Source organism: Miniopterus schreibersii (genome assembly GCF_964146895.1).
Source record: "Miniopterus schreibersii genome assembly, chromosome: 18".
Taxonomy (NCBI): domain Eukaryota; kingdom Metazoa; phylum Chordata; class Mammalia; order Chiroptera; family Miniopteridae; genus Miniopterus; species Miniopterus schreibersii.
The window spans coordinates 1743022-1762167 of NC_138121.1; the positions used below are offsets into that span (position 1 = coordinate 1743022).

The 19146-nt window shown below is 60.8% G+C and overlaps 1 protein-coding gene across 3 annotated transcripts; it reads right to left on the minus strand.

The window, feature by feature from the left end:
* Nucleotides 1-685: 685 nt before the first annotated feature.
* On the minus strand, nucleotides 686-3731 carry LOC308548549 (uncharacterized protein). 3 transcript variants are annotated; one of them, XM_081120186.1, is made up of 7 exons: nucleotides 3401-3486; nucleotides 3202-3237; nucleotides 2772-2910; nucleotides 2328-2629; nucleotides 2188-2238; nucleotides 1592-1642; nucleotides 692-1450 (listed from the first exon to the last, which is right to left on the minus strand). In XM_081120186.1, exons 3-7 carry the CDS (start codon nucleotides 2863-2865, stop codon nucleotides 1145-1147), a joined length of 804 nt encoding a protein of 267 aa, XP_080976312.1. In that variant the 5' UTR covers nucleotides 2866-2910; nucleotides 3202-3237; nucleotides 3401-3486; the 3' UTR covers nucleotides 692-1144. The 3 variants fall into 3 exon arrangements, with proteins under 3 accessions (XP_080976313.1, XP_080976312.1, XP_080976314.1); XM_081120187.1 differs by lacking the exon at nucleotides 2188-2238 and having other exon boundaries at nucleotides 686-1450; nucleotides 3401-3731; XM_081120188.1 differs by lacking the exon at nucleotides 2188-2238 and having other exon boundaries at nucleotides 3202-3462.
* Nucleotides 3732-19146: the final 15415 nt, after the last annotated feature.

Here is a 19146-nt window from a genome sequence, read left to right on the forward strand (position 1 = left end):
CTGGGCCAGACGCTAGCTCTCCATCATCGTTTGAGGAACCTCCACACTCTTTCCCCCAGAGGCATATTTTCCATTGACTTCAGAGAGAGAGGAAGGGAGAGGGAGGGAGAGAAACATCGGGGCTGAGAGTCGTCGAGGGGCTGCGTCCCCCACGCCCCTGCTGGGGTCCAGGCTCCCGGCCCGGAACCGAACCCCGACCTCCGGGTTCAGGGGGCGACGCTCGGCCCGGACCCGCGCCGCCCGCGGGCTCGACTCAGCCTCCAGCCAGAGTGAGAGGCGGGGCTGGTACCCGAGGGCCCCATAGCGTTGCCCCACGTCGAGGTGGACGGCGATTTGCACCCCTCCCAGGCATGCGCCGGGGTCTAGGCGCTCAGTGTCTCTCCACAGTTGGTCTTGTCTTGCTTTTTCTTTTTTGTCTACTGGGCGGGACTAGCATTTTGACAGCGCAGCTTCACTGAAAAGGAGGCAGGACACTCAGGAGGAAATTACCTCCCCGCTCCCCCGGGAGCCGGGAGCACAGGAGCTGGGGGGCAGCAGGCGGCCTGGGCCTGGCCGAGCTCCCGGGGAAGGACGACTGTGCTCCCTGCACCCCGGCCGTGCCCGGCCCCCACGGCGCCACCCTCAGGGCGACAGGGCCGGAGCCTCTACACCCAGGAACCAGGCAAACGCCACAAGTCAGGGCTTTGGATAAGACGCTAATTTATTTTTTACAGCTGATTTTCCAATAGATCGCTGTACTCTCATGTGAGACACCAGTGTGCTCAGAGAATGAGGATATTTCTGGAGAAACTACACCAGGTGTCACCTGAGAAAGAGAAAAGCACTTGCTGGGTCCACAAAGGATTTTTCGTGTGTGTTTTTTTTAGAATAATTTTTATTTCAATCCGTCCCCAGTTCTTCGTGATATGCACCCTTTATCCAGGTATTCACAACACACTCGGTGTCTGAGCGAGCACACGACCGTCAGGGAATGTGCTGAATGGAAGCGGGAAGAAAGTCCCCATGAAAGTGGACAGAGCTGGCAGCCGAGCACAGGGCTGGGCCCAAGCCCGTGACGGGGCTCGAAGCCGCTCCTCACAGGGCTGAGGAAAGAGGGGCCCCATCCAGGAAAATCAGTTGTGCACAGAAGTGACATGAGCACAGTTTACTTCTGGAGAAGCCTCCGCAGCAACGGCCCGGCCTCTCCCTGCACCAGCACCCCCCCAGCAGACAGTCCCCAGCATGGCCCACATCTGCCCCCAGGGCCCCCGGGCGTCCTCAGGGGCATTTCCCAGGCTCCACCGAGCTGAGCAGCGGGTTGGCTGTCCCCTGTGTGTCGCGTGGGCTGCACCGCGGGGTCCTCGCCGACTGGGCCTCTCCTGAAGCAGCAGCGCCCCCAGGCCCACGAGGACCAAGCCGGCCACACCCATCCGGACGAGATTCCCCCCCGCGTAGTCCTGGGTGCTCGGGGCTGGAGGTTGAGGACAGAGGTCACAGCGGTCAGGGCAGCACCGAGTCACCCAGCGTCCCTGAAGCCTCTCCAGGCCCCCCGACTCCATGACTGGGTGGGACCCTCTGCACTGAGCCCCGGCCGCGGGTTCCGCACACGCACCTCTCTCGGCCTCCGACCTGTTCTGTGACGGCCCCAGGCCACGGGCTGCTCCTGAGAACCAAGCGCACAGAGCCGGGGGCGGGGATGGGGTGCGGGAGAGGCCCCTTCTCCACCCCCACGAGCCTGCAGAGCTAAGCACCCCCATGTCAGTCCCTGAGAGGAGCGCCCTCGGTGACTGGTCTTGTGCGTGTTGGGGACACGAGATGAGCATCGGGCTTCATTTGTCCCGAGGTCGGGAACACGAGCCAGGGCAGGGCTGGGCCTACCCCTCAGGCCCCCACCTCACCAGCTCCTCGGGTCTCTGACCCGGATTATATACGAGGGTGTTGCCCTCACCGCCACCCAGGGGACGGGCCGAGTCACACCCCGTCCTGGGGCTTCCCTGCGAGGCCCCCTCTCCCAGGAGCTCGCATCCAGAACTGACAGGGAGTCTGAGCTCTGGGCACGATTCTCTCCTTTCTGCTTGGGGACACTGAGGCCCAGACAGGGAAGGGCGTGTCCATGTCAGCGTCTCCAGAGGTGCCTGAACCCCGACACGACTCAGCCCCTGTCCCCCACGGGCCCACCCACCTGGGCCCACAGAGCCCCTCGCTTACCCCTCTGTGGGCCTGACTCCGAGGTGGGGAGGGGCCGATCCTCAGAGCCTCCTGGGGATCAGGATGGGGGGTGACTGACAGGGCGGCCTCCTACCCCTTGACCCAGCTCAACCCATGGATGGGACAGTAACGGGACTCACCTGAGACCAGCAGCTCCAGGGGGTCACTGGGCTGTGAGCACGTCTGAGGCCTGTACCTGTCACAGCCGTAGCATCTGAAGGCCCAGTGTTGCTGGGGGTCACGGGGCCCACGGGGAACAGGACCTGGGACTTCCCACTGGGCTGTGGCTGTGAGTCCCAGGTCCAGGAGAGCCTGTGGTCTCCTTCCTTAGTCAGAATGAACCTGCCAAATCCCTGCCCTGAGCCACACTGGAGGGTCACGTTCCCTCCTGAGGCCACCACGGGGCTGGGCAGGGCCGAGAGGCTGGGTTTGCTGTAGGCTCCTAGGAGAGGAGGGGGCAGAGTGTTAGATGGGGTCACACCTCCCTCACCCCCAGGCCTGGGCTGTGGGAGGGGGACACCCTGAGAGCAGACCCCCTTCACGAGGGCAGAGCCTGAGGCTGGGACCCCTGAGTGTCCTCTCACCTGTCACCACCAGCTCCAGGATGTCACTGAGCTTTGACCTGCCTGTGAATCTGATATAGTAGCAGTAGTATCTCCCCGCGTCGTGCTCTGTCATGTGTGTGATGGAGAACTTGACCTTGTCCCTGGGCCTCCATTTAGTCTGTGTTTTCCAAAGCACCCGCCTTTGTTGTCGGAACATACAGAACTCCTGGGCTTCCATCGCCCCCCGACACCAGAGGGTCACAGGGCTCCCGTAAGGGACCACAGAGCCTGGCTCAGCCCAGATGGTGGGTTTTGGGGGGGACCGGGGAAGAAACCGGAGGCTGCATTGCAAAGACCTCCACCCTCACCCGCAGCTCAGCCCGAGGCCCTCCTGGTTTATCGCCTCACCCCAGGGCCTCTGTGCTGCCTCCTGAGCCCAGGGGTGGGGCATGGAGCCTGGGGGACTCACCTGCCTGCACGCGGGGCCTCTGGTCCAGACTCAGCCCTGGAAGAGAGTCCCCGTGACAGGTTTGCACCCGGACGTCTGATCTGATCCTCTCCCGTCAAGGCCCCATCCACTCAAGCTGCGCACCCCCGAGATTTGTCACCAACGGGGGCTGTGAGCTGCTGTGTCCCCTCCCCTGTCCCTCCCCAGGTCCACAGCTGACCGAGGCAGAGAAGGGCACAGAGGGCGGCCATCGTGGCGTCTGCTCTGAGCCTCCTGCTCCGCAGATGGACCAGGCCCTGGGCCTGCAGGACAGAGTCGCACAGGATGTGGCGGGTCAGGGGCCGCCGCCCTTCCGGTTTCGCAGCTGGGGACCCACAGCCAGGGGACGGCCCCTCCTGGGCCCGGTCTGGGCTCCCCCAGGCGAGGGCTCCTGGCCCCAGAGGACCAGCCGTGGTCTCTCCCCTCAGGATCCTCTCGTGTGTTCCCCGGGCTCTGCCCGTGGTCTGAGCCGTGGGTCCTGTGACGGCAGCTTTGCATTTACCTGCTCGTCTGGTCGGTGCTGTGCGTCCGTCGGAAACAGGCGGCTCCCAGCGAAGCTGCCACAGCGGAGCTCTTGGCGGTTTACCCGTCAGTCGGGAAAGTGAAGCTCAGAAAGGCAGGTGCCTTTTCACCCAGCGACCCCAGCTCTGGGGACACATCCTAAGGCCCCCGAGACACCCTCGGAGAGCAGAAACGCACCCTTGTCTCCAGCCCACCCTGGCTCCTCAGGGTGCTCGTTTTTAAAAGGCTCTGCTGAGCGGTGTCCCAGTGGCTACAGCATTTGTTTTAAAACAAAATTTTTTTTAATCCTCAAGCAAGGATTTTTATCCATCGCCTTCCAGAGAGAGTGGAAGGGAGAGGGAGGGAGAGAGAGAGAAGCAGCGACGTGAGAGGGACACAGCCGCTGGTGGCTTCCCAGGTGACCCCGGGCCCAGCCTGCAACCGAGGGACGTGCCCCTGCCCGGGAATCAAACCCGGGACCCTTCAGCCCGAGGGTCGCTGCTCTATCGGCTGAGCCAAAGGTTCCGGGGGCCACAGCACGTCCACCACTGTCCCCGGGCGAGGGCCCTGGTAGGGTCATATCCAGGCCACCCGTAGTGTTCCCCGCCTCTTTTATATTACTCGTTCCGTGTAAGCATTGGTGCCACCGGCTGGTTTAATGTACATTTTCCTGATGATTTATGAAGCTCAGGGCCATTTATTTTTTATTTTATTTTTTGCACTTAATTACATTTAATTTTTTAATTTTTGAAATTTATCTACTGTTGAAAGTATTATTTAAAAATATTGTTTTCTTAATCCTGCCCTCAAGGATATTCTCCCCCATTGATTTTTGGAGAGAGTGGGAGGGGGAGAGAGAGAAACATCGATTGGTTGCCTCCCACGGGGGGGGGGGGGGCCAGGGATCAGACCCGAAACCCTGTGGTGCCGGGGCCTAGGCTCTGACCACGGAGCCACCCGGCCGGGCCCGCGCAGCCCCTGGGCATGTTGCTGACCCCGCGGGGCCGTCAGCTGCCTGTGAAGCTCTCTGCAGCCGCGGCGCAGGTCCCCACACGATCCTCTGCCCTGAGCGCCGCACTGTCTCCTTCGGCGTCGCCAACGTCGTGTGTCCCCCGCCCACCGTGTGGCGTCCTCTCCGCTCTCGCCGGCGCTGGGGAGGGACAGACGTTCCTGATATTAGTGGGTTTCAGTGTGTCCCTTTCCGCCAAGTTCATGGTCTCGTGTCCATTTGCGTAAAGATTGTCTTCCACGAGCTGGTAAATAGTCTCTGGTTTCTCCCCTTTGTTTTTGCAAAAGAAACCGTGACTGGTTCACTTTCCCCTTTTGATCTGTGCCCGGCTGACCCCGATTATTGCACGTGGCCCGAGGCGGTGAGCTCACCCCGTCGCACGGGCTCGCCCCCCAGGCCAGCAGCAGGCGGGGAAGCACCACACCCGCCACCGCCCTGCGAGGGTCTGTCGCTTCAGTGACGCCACACGACGGGTCCCATCTGGACTCTTCCCTGCCCCCGGACGAGGGGTCTCTGCTCTTCAGCTTCTCAAACCTCTAAAACTTCCATGTGCTTTGAGCGGCTGGTGTCATTTCCCCGCGTCTCAGGCAAGAGGAGCGCTCAGCACGTTTGTGGGGGTGGCGCTGGCTTCGGGTGAGGTCGAGAGGAGGTAGGTGGGGTGTCCTTCAGCCCTCCGGGCGGTAGTGTCACAGCTGATGAAGTGTCTGCATTTTACCGCCTTCTAACTGGACTCCCGGGAATGTCATTCTGGTCTGAATCCTGAAGAGGCTCCGCAGTTTAGGGGAGGGTGACACCGGCGACAAAGGTGCTCTGGAGAGGCAGAGATGACAGAAATCACTGACCCCAAGGAGAGGGGGAGACCCTGCTGCGCACAGAAGCAGGTCGGGGGGAACTGTGCTCCAGGCCGGGGCACGAGCCGAGCTGCCCGTGGGCAGAAGCACATTCCCCACCCGGGCCCAGTCTCCCCACCAGGGCTCGGCCTCCCACCCGCGCTCGTCCTCCCACCCGGGCTCAGACTCACCCCCCAGGCTCAGCCTCCCCACCCGGGCTCTGCCTCCCCCAGGGCTCAGACTCACCCCCTGGGCTTGGCCTCTCCACCCGGGCTCAGCCTCCCCCCTGGGGTCAGCCTCCCCACCCGGGTACCTGTCTCTGAGGGCACCTCGGCATCTGCGGTCAACAAGGCAGGGAGGGGTCACCCCTCACACCCCTGAGGCAGCGGTCGTGTCCACCCCCTCCCTGGGCTCTGAGCTCCACGCCCTCGCCCCTTCTGCCGGTCACCGTCCACGCCAGTCTCTCAAACCTGCATTTCAGAATCTGCCCGTTTTCTGCTCAAAATCCTTCCCTGGTCCTCACTGTCTTCAGGGTAAATGCAGCGTCTTATCTGAACTGACGGCTGTTCCTGATCATCCACCTGGGGCCCTCCAACCTCAGCTCTCGCTTCTGCCTCCCTCACCCAGACAGGGGCCGTTGCCCCGTGAACACAGAGGGACACACAGGGACACACAGGGACACACAGGGACACACTCACACTCACACACTCACACTCACACTCACACACTCACACTCACACTCACACACTCACACTCACACTCTCACACTCACACTCACTCACTCACACTCACACTCACACTCACACACTCACACACTCACACTCACTCACACTCACACTCACACACTCACACTCACACTCACACTCACTCACACTCACACTCACACTCACACACTCACACTCACACTCACTCACACTCACACCACCTGCTGCCCCTCCCCGGCTCCTCTGGTCTGCTTTCCGAGGGTCCCATCCACTCGCAATCCCTCCCCAGCCCACAGCCGAAAGCCCAGGACAGGGAGTGACTAAGGGGCCTCTGCCAGTCCCTCCTCTGCACGGGTCTGAGGCGGCCGAGGGCCCTGCGAGGACCGTGGGGTAAAGCCACCGAGCCCCTCGGGGACCCCTGAGGGACACGCCCGAGTGGAGCTCAGTTACTGTTGAGAGTGTATTTCACTCGCACATGTTGCATTTCTCTCCTTCGTGTGACCTTCACATTAACACTGACCCTCAGAGCCCCTTCCTACGTGTTCCTTTGGCCTAAAGACGCGACTGAGCCTCCTCCAGGTGGGGGCAGGGCCACGACCCTCGGCCGCCTCAGCCTCTTCCCCGGGTCACGGGCTCGCTGTGCCTCTGGGGTTCCCTGGAAAGTTCCTTCCTCTCAAGACTCTTCTCACTCGCACCTCCTAGGACTCCGCCTCTTCAAACAGCCTTTCCCTCACCCAGGGTCTAGGCACGACCCCAGGTCGGCTCGGGTTTTCTCTACTTTCTCCTCTCTAAGTAAAGTGCTGGCTACATGCGCCCCAGAATCCCCACCTTCCGCTAAGAAGAGTCCCCCAAACGCAGGAAATGGTCTCCGGGACCCAGGATGAGTTTCTGGTTTTGGTACCAATTCCTGGCAGGTTGGAGGTAATCAGTAAATGTTTGTTTATAGAGTAGTCAAAGGCAGAAATTAAATTCCATCTGAGGAAATAAGGAGCGAGTTCCATTTAGAGCCTGTCTGTTGAAGGTCAACTCAAGATGAGAGCCTGGGCCCTGCCCCCTGAGCATCAGTTCAGAGCAGGCAGGGGGCCGGGGGTCAGAGGAGACCCCAGGCCTGGGCTGTGTCGCCAGAGGGCCCGGAGCCCCCCTGACCCTCAGGATGGAAACCCCCGACCAGGCCAGGGCGGGGCGGCCCCTGGCTGTGGGTCCGCGGGGGGACCCGGAAGGGCGGCTGCAGCTCCTGACTCGCCACATCCTGTGCGTGTCTGTCCGTCGGGCCCGGGGTCTGGTCCATCCGCAGAGCAGGACACTCAGAGCAGACGCGTGATGTCCACCCTCTGGGCTCTCCTCTTCCTGGGTCAGCTGGGGACACGGGGAGGGGGCGGCAGTCGGGACGGGGAGGTTACACCCCTGGTTCCTGGGGAGCCTCAGGCCCGGGCGGCTCCAGCGGACTAGGCCCCGGGGGAGAGACCGAGCGCCCTCGGGGCCAACCTCTCCCGGGGACTCTCTTCCAGGGCTGAGTCTGGCGCCGAGGCCCCGCGTGCAGGCAGGTGAGTCCCCCAGGCTCCATGTCCCCCCGTGGGCTCAGGAGGCCGCCCCGAGGTCCCGGGTGAGGCGATAACACAGGAGGGCCTGGGGTTGAGCTGGGCTGAGGCCGGGATGGTCTTTGTAACGCAGCCTCCGCTTTCCTCCCAGGGACCCCCCCCAAACCCACCATCTGGGCCGAGCCAGGCTCTGTGGTCCCTTACGGGAGCCCTGTGACCATCTGGTGTCGGGGGGCTCTGGATGCCCAGGAGCACTTCCTGTATAAAGAAGACAGTCCTGCAGACTTGGGCCGACAGACACCACGGAAGTGTGGGAACAGCACCAAGTTCTCCATTAAAGCAAATTATGCAGGAAGATATTACTGTCACTATGACAGCCCTGCCGGCAGGTCAGAGCGCAGTGACCCCCTGGAGCTGGTGCTGACAGGTGAGAGGACACTCAGGGGTCCCAGCCTCAGGCTCTGCCCTCAGGAAGGGGGGCTGCTCTCAGGGTGTCCCCCTCCCACAGCCCAGGCCTGGGGGACCTGAGGGAGGTGTGACCCCATCTAACACTCTGTCCCCTCCTCTCCTAGGATTCCACAGCAAACCCAGCCTCTTGGCCCTGCCCAGCCCCGTGGTGGCCTCAGGAGGGAACGTGACCCTCCAGTGTGGCTCAGGGCAGGGATTTGACAGGTTCATTCTGACTAAGGAAGGAGACCACAGGCCCCCCTGGACCCGGGACTCACAGCCACACCCCGGTGGGAAGTCCCAGGCCCTGTTCCCCGTGGGCCCCGTGACCCCCAGCCACAGGTGGACCTTCAGATGCTACGGCTCTTTCAGGAAAAGCCCCCTGGAGTGGTCTGACCCAAGTGATCCCCTGGAGCTCCTGGTCTCAGGTGAGGGGCCCCTGACCCCGTCCTTTCTGAGCACATTCGGCTCAGGGTCCTGTCCCCAGGAGCCATCCCAAGTTGCATGTGGGTGATGGGCTCTGGGTGGTGGTCACTCAGCAGAGATCTGCCCCTCAGGGGCCCTCTCACCTCCCCCCAGTTCTCCCCATTAGCTGGGTGTGGAAGGCGGCAGGTGGGCTGGGGCTGTGTCTTTGGGGCCCCAGAGCAGACGCAGGAGAGTCTGAGTGATCTGTGGGCTCCAGGGTCAGCCCGGCCTCTATCCCCCTTTATTCTCATTTCTAGGACTCGCTGGGGGCCCCGGCCCTTCACCCACAGGGCCCATCCCCACAGCTGGTGAGTCACTGAGCTCTGCTCAGAGGGGCCAGAGCACCCAGGAAGGTCCTGAGGGTCTCCCAGGGGATTGACTGTCCCCAGATAGTCAAGGAAGGGGTGTGACCCTGCAGCTGGGCACTCAGTGCCGTGAGGCCGGCAGGTGACAGGTGGGCGGTCATGGCAGAGGGAGAGGTTGGGGCCCCGGCTGGTGGAGGAGAAGCTGGGATCTAGTGGGGAGATGCAGCCCCACCCCTCACCCCCATCCTGACCCCAGGAGGCTCTAAGGATCGGCCCCTCCCCACCACGGAGTCAGACAAGCAGAGGGGTAAGTGAGGGGCTCTGTGGGGAGGTGGTGGGTGCGTCCATGGGGACAGGGGCTGAGTCATGTGGGGGTGGAGGCACCTCTGGAGTCGCTGACTTGGACACGCCCTTCCCCGTCTGGGCCTCAGTGTCCCCAAGTGTAAAGGACAGAATCGTGGCCCAGATTCAGGTTTCCTGTCAGTTCAGGCCCTGACCCCCTGGGAGAGGGGGCCTCACAGGGAACCCCCAGGACATGATGTTAGGGGGACAGTCCCCTCTGTGGCAGAGACTGTGACACTGTAGAGGGAGGGACAGGCAGGACAAGGGTCCGGGGCATCCAGGGCCTTCCCCTCAGCTCAGGCTCAGCTCAGAGGAGGCATCAAGGGGGTGGGGGGGGTGAAACCTGGTCCAGTTCTGGGCTCTGCTGCTCGTGCTGTGGGGCCAGGGGGGCCCTTCTCCTCTCTGAGGGTGGGGTTCTTGCCTAGTCGTCCCTGGTCCCATGTGCCAACAGGGTGCTCTGAGATGAGGTGACATAAGGGGCCTCACAGAGCTCAAGAGGCAGGGCCCCCAGCCCAGGGCCCTGCAGGGTGGAGACAGATCCCAGGAGGGACACGGAGTCCACCCCACACCCCTGCCCCTCCCGCGTTCTGCTGTGCTGGGGGAGGGTCATAAGGAGGGACCCTCAGCTCCCGGTGGGACAGGAACAGGCCCCTGCAGATGAGGGGCCCAGAGCACAGAGCTGGTGTCCCCCTGGGGGCAGCGTGAGGACAGCCCAGGGAACCCAAAGCCCGGGTTCCAGCCCAGCCCTGCCCCGTCCCTGCTGGGTGACCTGGGGCAGGTGACTAACCTCTCTGAGCCTCAGTGAAGGGGGGGTGGGGCCAGCACTCCCTGGTGCACCAGGGCTGTGAGGTTAGAGATGAAGGAGGACCCAGCACGTGCCTCGCACACAGTAGGTGCTCATTAAATGGCATCACTGGCTCATTCGTATCACTCGTGCCCAAGGTCTCAGTTGGAACCTGCCGGTCCTGATCGGGGTCTCAGTGGCCCTCATCCTGCTGCTCTCCCTCCTCCTCTCCCTCGTCTTCCTCGCCCTCCGACACCGGCGTCAGGGCCAACGCAGGACGTCGGGTGAGTAGGGAACAGGAGACCTGGGTCCCAGGGGGGAGAGGGGTCAGAGCACCTGCCCAGGAAAACCTAACAGATGGAGAAGGTCAGTGAGGAAAAGATTTCTCCAGAACCTCAGGTCAGCCAGTGTGGAGAGAAAACGTCTCAGGTGCACACACTTAGGGTCACGCCCCATCGTCTCCCCTCATGACACACGAACCGGGCACAAGTGCTGAGGTTCCCTTCTTTCCTGGGGAATCACACGGGGAGGGGCCTGACCCCCCAGGGCTGAGACTGTCCCCTTTGACCAGCCCAGGGACAGGCTGATGTTCCTGGGTTAGTGTCCCACCTGGGAGCTGGCGGGGTGCAGCCCTGAGATCTCGGGGGCCCTGTCAGGAGACACCCCCCTGTTCTGCCCCAGCAGATGCTGCCATGAAGGACCCAGAGCCTGGGGAGAGTGTGGAGCTGGACCCTCAGGTGAGACCCCTGCTCCTGTCCAGGCCAAGGACCTTCTGTTGCCCCGTTTAATCCAAAGGACCCTCCCTGTCCCCACCTCACCTGGTTCTCAGCAGTGTCCACCCTGACCTCTGCTGGGCACCCAGGTCGTCCTGCTGTGCATCACTCCTCCTGGTTTCCTGTGACCTCACAGCCCCTCCTGCATGGTCCCCTCTGCTGGCCCCTCGTCCTCTGTCTGACCTTGTGCAGCCCAGGTCTCAGGAGGAGGCCTGAATAAGTGAATCACCCGCAGGTCCCAGCCTCCCCTTCATTCATTCACCCAGCAGATGGGCCGGGCTCCCTGTTTACCGGCTCCACTCAGGAGCCACTGTGCAGCTCTGAGCAACAGCCTCCACCCTCCTCGGGCTCACCTGTGGGTGGGAGACACCATGCAAACAAGCAGACAGTGTCCTAGAGGGCAAAGTGCTGTGACGGAAAGTAAGGCAGGAGGAGGGGACAGAGTGCATGCAGGGGACACAGAGAACAGCAGGGGCAAGTGTCCTGAGGCAGGACACGCTTCTCAGGAAGATGGGCCATGAGGCTGGAGCCAAGTGAGCAAGAGATGGTGTTAGGGTAAGAGTCAGATCCTAGAAGCATCCAGAGGCCCCAAGGCCTAGGGAGTCCCTGCAGATTCCATCGGGAGAGTGACCTCATCTCTTTGAAGTGAAAATCATCACCTGGCCACATGTGATAACTGCTGGAGGATTTCAACAGTGGAGTCCAGGAGACGCTGTTTGTCTCACTCTCTCCAGCAGAACAGGCAGGACGAAGACCCCCAGGGAGGGATGGACGCCCAGGGGAACCACTCAGGATCCAGACTCAGGCAGGGAGTGGCCACCTCGCCTTCCTCTCTGCCAGGGGGATTGCAGGACACGAAGGACAGACAAGCAGACAAGGACAGGCAGATGGACAGTGGGTCCCAAGGTCTCCAGACATCCAGGCTCCCCCAACCCCAACCACGTTTCATCCCTGTCTCTCTCCCCCTGCTCCAGGCTGCTGCATCCGACACCCCCCAGGAGGTGACCTATGCCCAGCTGGGCATCTTGGCTCTCAGACGGGAGACAAGGGCACCCCGTTCCTCCCCGTCAGAAGAGCCCCCACATGAGCCCAGCGTGTATGCTGCTCTGGCCACCCACTAGCCCAGCAAGGACCCAGACCCCACACTCCAGGGAGGGGGCCTGCAGGGACCCCAGAAGTCATGGGAGCTGCCCCCAGGGACACTCAGCTAGTGACCTCAGCCAGCCTGGAGACCCGACGTTGACCCCCAGGATCTCCTGGGCCCCTCTCTGTGTCACCTGATTCTACCGTCAGAGATAACCAATATCCCTACGTTTTGGAAATGAAGCGATAGACTTCTCAATAATCAATCTGTGAATTTAGAACCAAACCGGAAGTGAATGTTTAGATGAAATGATAATGTAAATATTACACATCCAAGCTATGAGAAGAGAAAATTAAAAACTGTGAATGAATATATGTGAAAATAAAAAGTCTTAAAACAATCAGTGGCCTAAGGTATTATATGAAGCATCTGGCCGTGGTCGGTGTGGCTCAGTTGGTTGGAGCGCTGTCCCCTGCACCCGGCTGTGGCAGGTTCCATCCCCAGGCCGGGCACCAGGGCTCCCCTTCTCCACACCCTCCCAGCGCTCGTTTGTTCCTTTGTGGATGTGGCCTTTGTGACAGGTGTGAGCTGACCTCTCATGGTGGTTTTACTCTGCCTCTTTGGTGATTAGTGACACTGAGCATCTTTTCACATGTCCATTGGCGTGAGCATGTCCTCCTGGGGAAGCGTGTATTCAGGTCCTCGGCCCATTTTTGAATTGGATTGTTTGTCTTACTGTTGAGTTGTGCGAGCTCTTTATATATTGTGGATATTAGTCCTTCTCAGATGGGTCCTTGCAGACATGTTCTCCCTACGGCGGGCTCCCTTTCCATTGTGATGCTGGTTTCCTTTGCTGTGCAGGAGCTTCGTGGGTTGATGGAGTCCCATTTGTTCATTTTTTCCTTTGTTCTTAGAAACATATCCTATGAACCCTGAGACGCCAATCAGAAGGAATATATGCCCGCTAGGACCACAGTGGTGTTGTTGACCATAGTCAAGGTCAGGAAACAGCCCCAGGGCCCATCAGCAGGCGAGTGGATAAAAGGCTGTGGGACGTTCACACCGTGGAGTCCTACGCGGCCGTGAAAAAGCAGGACCCCTTTCCCTGTAGACAGCACGGGGGACCCTGAGAGGATTCTGCTCAGAGAAAAAAGCCAGGCAGAGAAAGACGAGGATCCCTGGACGGCACTTATAGACCCAAATAAACTGACCAATGAAACAGACCCAGAGGCCTAGAAGCAGGGAGCAGGCTGAGGGTCTAAGGGGAGGGAGAGGGGCCAGGAAGAGAGAAACCAAAGAGCTTTCGGGGCCCATGACACAGACACAGGCTGGTGACGGCCTCGGGGGCAGGAACCCGGCGGGTGGGGCGATGGGGGGAGAGGAGGGAGGGAGGCATTTGTAATAAGCTCAGCAATAAAGGTAAAAGAATAAAATAAAAACGAGAAAGGAACCGCGAAGCGTCCGGGAGGTGAACACAGAGGGGGCGATGCCCTTCACGGGGAGCCTCGGAGCTCATGTGATGACCCCAGGAGGTGCTGAAAGTCTGACCACGAGTCGGGGAACTGCGGCTCCTTTTCCAGGAGAGTAAACGCGTCAGGGGCAGGAAATGCCCGTGGGCTCCCTGTCCCGGACTCTTCCTCCAGTAAATGTGCATTTTCTCTCCCCATCCTGCTTGACTTTCTGTGATGAAGCCCCTTCTGCTCTCACCCCTGTGGTTTGAGGGTCCATCCCACACGGCTGGTTCGGGCCCACACGTCTAAGACCTCGCGCCCTCCCACTGGTATGTGATAAAATGCTCTTTATTTCTAATCCCCGCAGTGCCCGCTGGACATGGCCCACTCAGCTCAGAGGAGTGAACCTGGGTTCAATGACTGAATAAACGGGCGAAGTGTGATACAAGCCTGGGAAACAGAAACCCAAAATCCAAAATGATGCCAAAGCCTGTCTGGAGCCACAGCCCCTTCTCTGGCCACCAGCGACCACCCGAGTCACTTCCCAGAGCTGTCACCACGGGGCTCGAGCACATGGTGTTTGGGGCCAGCCGGGGGCTGCTGTCTCTGAAGAACGGGCCCAGAACCCGCTGGGCGGTGGGATCTGCCAGTTTCTGAATTTATAAAACAATATATGAAACGGAATGTCATCCAGCCGCAGGAGAGGGAAATCCTGCCATTTGCAACAACACTGATGAGCCCCGAGGGCGTTGTGCCTGGAGGCAAATGGGACAGATACACACCAGCGCTGAACGAGCTCACGTGGCACCTAAACAGGCCAAAGCGATTCATTGTCTCTCAGCATCTCCCCCCTCCTCTCTCAGAGAGGAAACTGAGTTTGACTCATGCACAAGAAATGACCTCAGTGAAACAGCAAACCCAGACCTCGCAGGTTTTCTTCTCTTCTCGAAACGCAGAATCAAACTTTCCGCTCTGGGTTTTGTTTGGCAGGAGAGTAGAAAATATAAAAGTCCTGCAAGACCTAATAGATACCGGTGCTGGAGAAATTTCTCATTTCTTTTCAATGTTCTTTTCTGTCGCTGCCGTTTTGTACGTCAGCTCGGCCCAGGAGTGTTCCCTGAGTCCCAGGAACGGAACCGACGCTGTGCGTTCCGCGGCAGCGAGCGCCGTGGGCGTCTCCATCTGACGGGGACTTCAGGGACAGTCGCGGGACAGCTCAGCGGCGAGGCTCCCGCCAGGCCCTGGGCACCTGCTATTTTTAGGGTGAGAAGAGCTGGTCGCTTTCCTGTGACAGCACCTCGCGCCCGGTGCACCCTGAGGCGCGGGACACTGAACACCACATCCTGTGCACTCGTCTTCTGAGCTTCACTTGAGCGACTGGAACACGAGCCGCCGAGAGCTCTGCTGTTGAACCTTCCCCCGGAGGCCACCCCTTCCTGGCGGGGGAAAGCGGGAGCCTGATGACTTCAGAGCTGTGCTCACAGCAGCCACAGGCCAGGCCAGGCCACCCGGTCAGAGGAGGCCCCGCCGCCCCGCCCTGCCCCGGCCGGGACCAGGAATGTGCATGTGCACCTGGGGGCCATCTCCAACCACGGGCCACCGCCTCCCCAACTGCCCCACTTGTGTGTCACCCTGAGAGGAGGTCAGTTCAGCCCTGGGCCCTGGACAGCTCCTCCGTCCACAGGCCGCCCGGCGCGTCCCTGAATTTTATACCAAAGGGGCGTGTACATGTGAGCTGAGGACTCAAATAGGCCTCGTGCAGAGCGTTTTACGGGCCTGGGTTTCTCGTTGAGCTTCACTGCAAGTGCGTGTTAGTCTCAGGAGACGGGGAGGAGCCCAGGGCCCGTCGGTGGCCTTGGAAAATCTCATGCAGACATTTCGTGCCTGTGGTGCGTTTAGCACCAAGGACACGTCCAACAGGAGGAACTGGAGCTTGTCTCAGAGGAAGTAACAGGACCAGAGAGTTCATTTTAGGTCCAAAACCAGAGACCCTTGGGAGCGGGAGAGTAACGGAGCTGAAGACAATAGCAGGACAGCCCCTCCGTCGAGGGGACGAGACCCCAGGCCCCCGCATTTCCCTCCCAGGAAAGGGCCCGAGTGCCGGGAGCTTCTTCCCCGACGGCTCCCAAGCCCATGTCGAGAACGGGCCAGAGCCCAGAAGGGGACACATTCCTGCGCCCCAGCCCGGGTCCCAGAGGAGGGATGTGAACCCCCGCTGAGGGTCCAAGCGCCCGGGCCGAGGAGCCTGAGAGACGCGAGCGACAAGATGACCCTGATGTTTCCAGGGCCGGGAACAGCCCCTCAGCTCCCACTTTCCAGGGAAAGGACCTTCTGGGGACATTTTCAAACACGTCGCTAGCTGGAAGCATCTCTGGTTTGTGTTTAAATATTGACAAGCGGGCTCTAAAATTTACAGGACAAAGAAAAGAGCTAAAGGAGCCAAACCATGCAGAAGGAAAACAGGGGGACTCCCAGGGTCACATTTCAAACCGCACAGAAACCTCCTGAGACGAGGGGCCTGGGGGCTGGCGAAGCAACAGGCGCAGAGATTAATGCAACAGAACAGATGCAGGCGCCGGCGGCAAACACGCGCACAGCATGGGACGGCGTTTGCACAGTCGTGTATTTCGCAGCTGCGTAATGTTATCGCCCGATGCCCGCCAAACAAATCTCAAGAACAGAGGTGGAGAAACAGACCCGCCCAATGCAGTCAACTCAGGGTTGGCAATGGCGCTCAGGCAAACCAAGGGCGAAGGTTGCTCTTCCCAGCAAATGTCGCTGGAAAACTTGGACACCAAGGCTGTTTGGGGGCTGGTTGTAGAAGACGCCAGTCAGCACTTTCCCGAGGGCACCCACCAGTTCCCCCGTCACTCGGGCCTGGAGCCTCGGCGGGTCCGACCCTGCCAGGCCTGGGAGCTTCGGCCTGGACATTTCAGCCATTCTGGGTGTGTCTTGGGCCCAGGCTGTGGGCTGACGTCCACTTTCTGAGGAACCATGAAGCCGAGGGGCAGTTCAGGGACAGCGTACGGGGCGGTCAATGCGGGCAGGTCCATGCCAAAGGACGCGCTTGTTTTCCTAAGCTTCCTGCCGGCATGACAGAATTTGTACAAATTTCTCAAATGCGCTCAGAACCAGTCCCCGGTCTCATTTTGCCATCAAAAATACCTTCTCGGGCTGTTTCACTCTGTGGTTTCCTCTCCACTCTCTTGTGGGGGGTTTATGAAAAACATTTCTTCTGTTTATTGTTTTTGAATTGACCAAATTTTCCACCACGTTGGTGACTTGGTATAGATTTGAAGACACCCGTGTTTCCATAAACCTATAAAGATATTTTTCCACGTTTGTTTTTGTTTTTTGCTAAAAACAAGTAATGGGTTCGCTTTCTACGTCCTGGCCTGTAGCCCGTCGACATCGGTTACTGTAAATGGCGTGAGGCAGGTAAGAGGCTCGCCTGTTCCACAGACTCACCCACCCGGCCCAGCAGCAGGCGAGGGAAGGACCGAGATCTGCCCACTGCCCGGGGAGGGTCAGTCGTGCTCCAGGCGACACCGCACGCGGGCTCTGACCTGGGCTCTTCCCTCTGCTCCACTGAACGAGGGGTCTCTGCTTCTCAGGTCCCCCAAACTCCGACCTCTCCATCTGAGCCTGGAGGCCGGGTCTCCATTCCCCATGTCTCAGGGGGGTGTTCGCAGCACATTGCGGGGGGGGGCACCACTGAGCCACAACGGAGGGGACTGAGATCAGGGGGAAGTAGGCTGCCCCGGTGTCCGCCAGGCGTTCAGGATGTGGCAGTGCCACTCTCGACATTTGAAGTGCGTGCCATTGTCCCGCCACCTTCCACCAGGCACTCCATGGACGGGGAGTGGCTGAGGGGCCTCTGCCGGTCCCTCCTCTGCGCGGGTCTGAGGCGGCCGAGGGCGGGGCGAGGACCGTGCGGTAAAGCCACCGAGCCCCTCGAGGACCCCTGAGGGACACGCCCGATTGGAGCTCAGTTACTGTTGAGAGTGTATTTCACTCGCACATGTTGCATTTCTCTCCTTCGTGTGACCTTCACATTAACACTGACCCTCAGAGCCCCTTCCTACGTGTTCCTTTGGCCTAAAGACGCGACTGAGCCTCCTCCAGGTGGGGGCAGGGCCACGACCCGCGGCCGCCTCAGCCTCTTCCTCGGTCACGGGCTCGCTGTGCCTCTGGGGTTCCCTGGATCGTTCCTTCCTCTCAAGACTCTTCTCACTCCCACCTGCTAGGACTCCGCCTCTTCAAACAGCCTTTCCCTCACCCAGGGTCTAGGCACGTCCCCAGGTCGGCTCGGGTTTTCTCTCCTTTCTCCTCTCTAAGTAAAGTGCTGGCAACATGCGCCCCAGAATCCCCACATTCCGCTAAGAAGAGTCCCCCAAACGCAGGAAATGGTCTCAGGGACCGAGGATGAGTTTCGGGTTCTCCTAGAAACCCGGCGGGCAGTAGGGGAGCAGCAAGTGTTTGCTTAGGGGCGAGTCAGGCACAGAAAGTAAACGGTGCGTGTGGGAGGCTGGGAGCCTGTGGGGGGTCAGGGTGGGAAGGGAGCCTGGGCCCTGCCCCCTGAGCATCAGTTCAGAGCAGGCAGGGGGCCGGGGGTCAGAGGAGACCCCAGGCCTGGGCTGAGTCGCCAGAGGGCCCGGAGCCCCCTGACCCTCAGGATGGAAACCCCAGACCAGGCCAGGGCGGGGCGGCCCCTGGCTGTGGGTCCGCGGGGGGACCCGGAAGGGCGGCTGCAGCTCCTGACTCGCCACATCCTGTGCGTGTCTGTCCGTCGGGCCCGGGGTCTGGTCCATCCGCAGAGCAGGACACTCAGAGCAGACGCGTGATGTCCACCCTCTGGGCTCTCCTCTTCCTGGGTCAGCTGGGGACACGGGGAGGGGGCGGCCGTCGGGACGGGGAGGTTACTCCCCTGGTTCCTGGGGAGCCTCGGGCCCGGGCGGCTCCAGCGGACTAGGCCCCGGGGGAGAGACCGAGCGCCCTCGGGGCCAACCTCTCCCGGGGACTCTCTTCCAGGGCTGAGTCTGGCGCCGAGGCCCCGCGTGCAGGCAGGTGAGTCCCCCAGGCTCCATGTCCCCCCCTGGGCTCAGGAGGCCGCCTGAGGTCCCGGGTGAGGCGATAACACAGGAGGGCCTGGGGCTGAGCTGGGCTGAGGCCGGGATGGTCTTTGTAACGCAGCCTCCGCTTTCCTCCCAGGGACCCCCCCCAAACCCTCCATCTGGGCTGAGCCAGGCTCTGTGGTCCCTTTTGGGACCAATGTGACCATCTGGTGTCGGGGGGGTGTGGATGCCCAGGAGCACTTCCTGTATGCAGGAGACAGTCCTGCAGAGTTGGGCCGACAGACACCACGGAAGTGTGGGAACAGCACCAAGTTCTCCATTAGAGCAAATTATGCAGAAAGATATTACTGTCACTATGACAGCCCTGCCGGCAGGTCAGAGCCCAGTGACGCCCTGGAGCTGGTGCTGACAGGTGAGAGGACACTCAGGGGTCCCAGCCTCAGGCTCTGCCCTCGGGAAGGGGGGCTGCTCTCAGGGTGTTCCCCTCCCACAGCCCAGGCCTGGGGGTGAAGGAGGTGTGACCCCATCTAACACGCTGTCTCCCCCTCTCCTAGGATTCTACAGAAAACCCAGGCTCTCGGCCCTGCCCAGCCCCGTGGTGGCCTCAGGAGGGAACGTG

Bases quoted from the DNA above. Each gene is read 5' to 3' on its own strand.
- LOC308548549 (XM_081120186.1), bottom strand. From the start codon at position 2,865: ATGACAGAGCACGACGCGGGGAGATACTACTGCTACTATATCAGATTC. The intron at 1,643-2,187 runs GTAAGCGAGGGG...CTTGGTTCTCAG, and splicing joins GGAGTCAGGCCCACAGAGGG to GAGCAGCCCGTGGCCTGGGG. The intron at 1,451-1,591 runs GTGCGTGTGCGG...CTCAACCTCCAG, and splicing joins CAGGTCGGAGGCCGAGAGAG to CCCCGAGCACCCAGGACTAC.